Source organism: Phoca vitulina, unplaced genomic scaffold (assembly GCF_004348235.1).
Source record: "Phoca vitulina isolate PV1807 unplaced genomic scaffold, GSC_HSeal_1.0 scaffold29, whole genome shotgun sequence".
Taxonomy (NCBI): domain Eukaryota; kingdom Metazoa; phylum Chordata; class Mammalia; order Carnivora; family Phocidae; genus Phoca; species Phoca vitulina.
In genome coordinates, this window is record NW_022589732.1 from 9,844,468 (window position 1) to 9,850,467 (window position 6,000).

General features: G+C 44.3%; 1 protein-coding gene across 2 annotated transcripts in view; it reads right to left on the bottom strand.

The window, feature by feature from the left end:
- Positions 1–3,387, bottom strand: part of SLC25A16 (solute carrier family 25 member 16) — a 46,813-nt gene extending 43,426 nt beyond the window's left edge. For both annotated transcript variants that reach the window (XM_032423809.1, XM_032423808.1), the window contains exon 1: positions 3,138–3,387. In XM_032423809.1, the coding sequence (XP_032279700.1) occupies positions 3,138–3,258 (121 nt within the window). In that variant the 5' untranslated portion in view covers positions 3,259–3,387. The remainder of the gene's footprint in view (positions 1–3,137) is intronic.
- Between the last annotated feature and the right edge of the window lie 2,613 nt (positions 3,388–6,000).

The following is a 6,000-nucleotide window of genomic DNA, read 5'->3' on the forward strand; positions in this document are numbered from 1 at the left end:
AGGGTCCTGGGATAGAGCCCCGCATCGGGCTCCCTGTTCAGTGGAGAGCCTGCTTCTCCCTCTCCCTCTGTCGCTCCCCCTACTTGTGCACTGTCTCTCTAATAAATAAATAAAATCTTTAAAAAAAAAAAGTGAGACAAAATCACTCAAAATCCACACACATTTATTTAATAGCCTATCATGTAACTAATATTAATTAAAATTCATATTCTGAGATATCCAAAAATAAAATGCCTATTCGTATTCAAATATTAAATCCACATGTAAGTTTCTATATCAAGCTTCTTTTATCTGAACTAATGAAAATCATAGTCATGACTACTCAAAATTGAGAAGAAACTAAAAATAATTTGCATTTGGGTATATTTGGTTTCAGAACATTATATTATTTTCTCAGTCATTATGAACTAACCATATAATGAAATTATTTAGAATGTGTTCAATAAGTAGTTTCCTTTGATAGTACCTTAACTCACTTAATCACATTACTTTATAGCTCAATTAATCATTACAACAATCCATTGAGTTAAGTCATGCAGCTTTTATCTTCCTTTTGAGCAAATGAGGTTAAGATAGTGGCCAAGGCCACTGCTAATCAACAATAATAGTTAAGTTTTGAGTATTTACCTTGTACCAGGTACTATAGGCTAAGAGATTTTTTTTTTTTTAAGATTTTATTTATTTATTTGACAGAGAGATAGCGAGAGCAGGAACACAAGCAGGGGGAGTGGGAGAGGGAGAAGCAGGCCTCCCGCTGAGCAGGGAGCCAGATGTGGGGCTCGATCCCCCGACCCTGGGATCATGACCTGAGCCAAAGGCAGAAGCTTAACAACTGAGCCACCCAGGCGCCCCTAAGAGATTTTTTTTTAAGATTTTATTTATTTATTTGACAGAGAGAGAGAGAGAGCACAAGCAGAGGGAGTGGCAGGCAGAGGGAGAGGGAGAAGCAGGCTCCCCGCCGAGCAGGGAGCCCTACGTGGGGCTCGATCCCAGGGTGACCTGAGCTGAAGGCAGATGCCTAACTGACTGAGCCACCCAGGCGCCCCTAGGCTAAAAGATTCAACTCAGAACACTATGCCAAGGCTTTTACGGATACTCTCTCATTTAATCACTACAACCTTCTAAACAAGGAAATCTTTTCCCATTTAAAGGATGTGAAGGGGTGCCTGGGTGGCTCAGTCATTAAGTGTCGGGTCATGATCCCAGGGTTCTGGGATCGAGCCCCGCATCGGACTCCCTGCTCCACGGGAAGCCTGCTTCTCCCTCTCCCACTCCCCCTGCTTGTGTTCCTGCTCTCGCTGTCTCTCTGTCAAATAAATAATTCTAAATAAATGAATGAATGAATGAATAAATAAATAAATAAATAAATAAATGATGTGAAAACTGAGGCACAGGGAGGCTAAAGTAACTTGCCCAAAGGTATTTGGTTATATCACTTGGACAAGGAACTCGTTCAAAATTATTCACACTCTCCAAAAATCTGAAGCAGCACTTTACCAAGAGACACAAATGGCCAAAAAGAATATGAAAAGATATTCAGCATCATTAGTCATCAGGGAAATGCAAATTAAAACCACAATCACATACCTTTAAACACCTATTTAAAGAGAAACACACAATTACACAAACACAGAGGACACAAACTGATAACAGCAAGTATTGACAAGATAGTGGGGATACAAAATGGAACAGACACTTTAGAAAAGAGTTTGGCGGGCGCCTGGGTGGCTCAGTTGGTTAAGCGACTGCCTTCGGCTCAGGTCATGATCCTGGAGTCTCAGGATCAAGCCCCGCATCAGGCTCCCTGCTCAGTGGGGAGCCTGCTTCTCCTTCTGACCCGCCCCTCCCGCGCCCGTGCTCTCTCTCTCAAATAAATAAATAAAATCCTAAAAAAAAAAAGAAAAGAAAAGAAAAGAGTTTGGCAATTCCTACTTCACTCCAAATAAAACTTGGAATCTTTACAATTGTTTGGGAAGCCCTTCATTCAGCCTCCCATCACCTCTAACCTCCTTCCCCCATCAACACTTGGCTCCAGCTACATAGCTTTTCTTAAAACCTGAAATGCTCCTCTTGAGACATCAACTTGCAAACTCCCTCACTACTTCAAGTCTGCTCAAGTGTCATTCTCTCCAAGAGATTTATCATGACTGTCCTAATTAACATTACACCCACTCAGCCTCTGCATTTCCTTGCCCCATTCTTTTTACTTCTTCCCATTGCATTCATCACCTTCTAACATACTATATAACTTACTTTCTCATTTTACTTACTCTCTTTCTCCCCTCAACTCTTCAATCAGTGTAAACTCCAGGATCTTTGTTTTGTTCCCTGATACACACTGAGCATGTAGCAGGCACTCATATTCCTTGTATAAATGAATGAATGCCGTTTTTATCAGAACAAAATAAATTCTTACTACTACTGCACCCTACAGATATTCTTTCTAAAAGCCCTTATAATGTGGAATTTTAAAAATTCCCAGCTTAACAAGTAATTAAGTGTCGACAACCCAATTAATTAAGAGAGGGTAGAGATTGAAAACACTTCTTTATAGGAAGGCAGAGGAAGTTTCTGAGAGACAATTATGAACTTTCTGGCCTCACAGTGACACGGATAGAAGGGCTGCCCCAGCTACCCGTCATGTAGCTATAGAACACTTTACAAGAATCACTGGAACCAGTTTTGGTTGTAGACAGTTTTACACAATTTCCCAGTCAACTTTAAAAAGCTGACCTCCAATATTTGCTTTCTTTAACGCAAACGGCAAAATCCAATTCTACACTGGGTCATTTATAGTCTTTATAAAAGAAAGGGGTTCCCAGCATGTTTCACGGAAACCCTGGAGTCTTTGCAAAGGACTAGGCTCTTTTCCCTACCATCCAACCCCGAAGAATGGGTGCTTGGTTCAGCCCGTGCACCTCCCCAGCGGCTCCCTGACAGCTCGAGGCCCTTCCTCACCAGGATCCTGCAGTCAATAATCAAGTGATTATTAGAGTTACAACAGGTCAGGGCAAATAGCCAGCCGAGCATTGAAGCAGCCAGAGTCCAAGAATGTCACTGCGGCCGCAAGCACCGTATATACCCCGGATCCCGCCCTGCCACCCCAGCACGGCCGGGTCCCCCCGGCTGACACCCACCTCCAGCCAGAAAGGAGCGCAGCCAGTAGAAGTCCCGACGGGCGGTGGGCCCTCCGGCTCCTGCCGCCTGCGGCATCGCGGGAGGGGGGTCGGCCGCTGCCAAGGCCGCCGCTGCCGCCATCAGGACCAGTGCCGCGTCGGGAACTCTGGTCGCCAATTTACAAGCCACGGGCTGGGGCCATGGCCACAGCGGGCGGTGACAGAGCACCGACCGCCGCGCGGGCGGGACGGAATAACACCCGGCGGCGCGGCGCGGGCTGATGGCGTACGCCAGGGGGCGGGGCCTGGGCCCGGGTCCCAAGTGGGAGTCACCCGCGCTCGCCACCTCCCCCACCCAGCGTCACCCCACGACCCTACTCCCGGCCTCGCTTTCCAGGCCTCTTCTGTTCTAACGGAGGAGAAGCGTGGCCCCGAGGGAGGTCCCACCAAAATCCCACCACCTCCGAGAGCTCTTCCCGGTCCGTTGACATCGGGCTGTCTTCTGAACTGCGTCAGATGAATCCTTTCCAGAACCAATCTTTGGTTCCGCTCTGCTCTTTCCAGGAACCTCTGAAATTGCACCATCTCCCACCAAATCAGTTCTGCCTTCACAGAGCTTCTCACTGAACCTCAGTTTCTGCCCTTCCTAACCACCTATTAAGCTTCCACTCCACCCCATCACCTCTGTCAAAGAAATGTTGCTAAAGCAGATTGTTCTTTCTTTGGGGCCCTACAAATTACACAAATACTTTTGCCTTGTCAGGCCTTTCTGAATCTGTGCCTTGTGCTTAGCTCTCAAATCCCACCGAGCTCTACTCCCCACTCCAGTCTCAGCCCTAAACTCTTAAAAACTCCCCAGTTCCTTCTCCCTTCCCCCATTGTATTCCAAGACTCTATTACTTAACTACTCTTTAGGGGCACAATTCTCTTACTGTGAGCCCCTCATCACTTCCAGGCTGGGCAAAATCATTCCTATTCTTTATAACCAAAGTTGTTCTGAACTTGTATTGTCTCTTTCAGAAACTATCTTTTATGATTTCCTCAATATTTATTCCAAACTTTCCTATTATTGGCACTGGTCTCTTATTTCTCTTTCTGTGGATATGCTTCTGCAAGGTGTTTCTAGCCTCATATAGTCTCTAATGATGAGTCCAGATTTAAATTTTATCTTTCCCCATGTTCCCAATTTTTTATTTCCGCTGGAAAATACAGACCCATATAATAGTATCATTATGTATATTTTACATGTCTAATGACAGGAATCAAAAGCTCCCCAGAATAGAATGATTGTACAACATTGTAAATGTAACTAAATGTACTACTAAATTGTACAATTAAAAATGGTTAAAATTGTAAATTTTAAATGAAGTGTATTTTACACAATAAAAAAAATCAAAGAGGGCGCCTGGGTGGCTCAGTCGTTAAGCGTCTGCCTTCGGCTCAGGTCATGATCCCAGCGTCCTGGGATCGAGCCCCGCATCAGGCTCCCTGCTCTGCAGGAAGCCTGCTTCTCCCTCTCCCACTCCCCCTGCTTGTGTTCCCTCTCTCGCTGTGTCTCTGTCAAATAAATAAATAAAATCTTCAAAAAAAAATTTTTTTTCAAAGAAATCTAAAAAACACAACAAATGAACAAATAAACAGATTCTTAAATACAGAGAAGAAACTGGTGGTTGCCAGAGAGTAGGTGGGTTGGGGGGGGATGGTCAAAATAGATGAAGGGGATTAAGAGGTAGAAACTTCCAGTTATAAAATAGGTAAGTCACAGAGATGAAAAGTACGATATAAAGAAAATAGTCAATAATATTGTATAATGTTGTATGGTGACTACACTTATCATGATAAGCATTGAATAATGTATAGAATTGTCGAATCACTATGTTGTACACCTAAAACTAATATAACATTGTATGTCAATTATACTTCAATAATAAATTTTAAACTGATGATAAAAAATAAAATTTCCAGGGGCACCTGGGCTGGCTCAGTCAGAAGAGCATGCAACTCTTGATCTCGGGGCTGTGAGTTCGAGCTCCACATTGGGCATAGAGCTTACTCTTTTCTTTTTCAAAATTTTTTTTAAAGATTTTATTGATTTATTTGACAGAGAGAGACACAGCAAGAGAGGGAACACAAGCACAAGGAGTGGGAGAGGGAGAAGCAGGCTTCCAGAGAAGCAGGCTTCCCACGGAGCAGGGAGCCCGATGTGGGGCTTGGTCCCAGGACCCTGGGATCATGACCTGAGCCGAAGGCACACACTTAACAACTGAGCCACCCAGGCGCCTGCATAGAGCTTACTTAAAAAACAATTAATTAAATAAATAAACAAAAGAAAATAAGATTAGCACTCACTCCACCATTTCTACCAAAACTCTTTTCTCTGCTTTAATTTAAATATTTTCCATAGGACTTCTTGCCTTTACATAAATATATGATATACAAGATTCATATTATATATAAAATGTCCCTATTATCAGTTTTCCTCCCCTAGAACGTAAGTTCCGGAGTGCCTGGGTAGCTCAATCAGTTAAGTGTCTGCCTTTAGCTCAGGTCATGATCCGAGGGTCCTGGGATCAAGCTCTGCAATAGGCTCCATGCTTGGGCGGAGCCTGCTTCTCCCGCTGCTCCACCTGCTTGTGGGCTCTCTCTCTCTCTGTCTCTCTGTGAAATAAATAAATAAAATATTGTTTAAAAAACGATGCCTAGGGGCGCCTGGGTGGCTCAGTCGTTAAGCGTCTGCCTTCGGCTCAGGTCATGATCCCAGGGTCCTGGGATCGAGCCCCGCATCGGGCTCCCTGCTCAGTGGGAAGCCTGCTTCTCCCTCTCCCACTCCCCCTGCTTGTGTTCCCTCTCTCGCTGTCTCTCTCTGTCAAATAAATAAATAAAA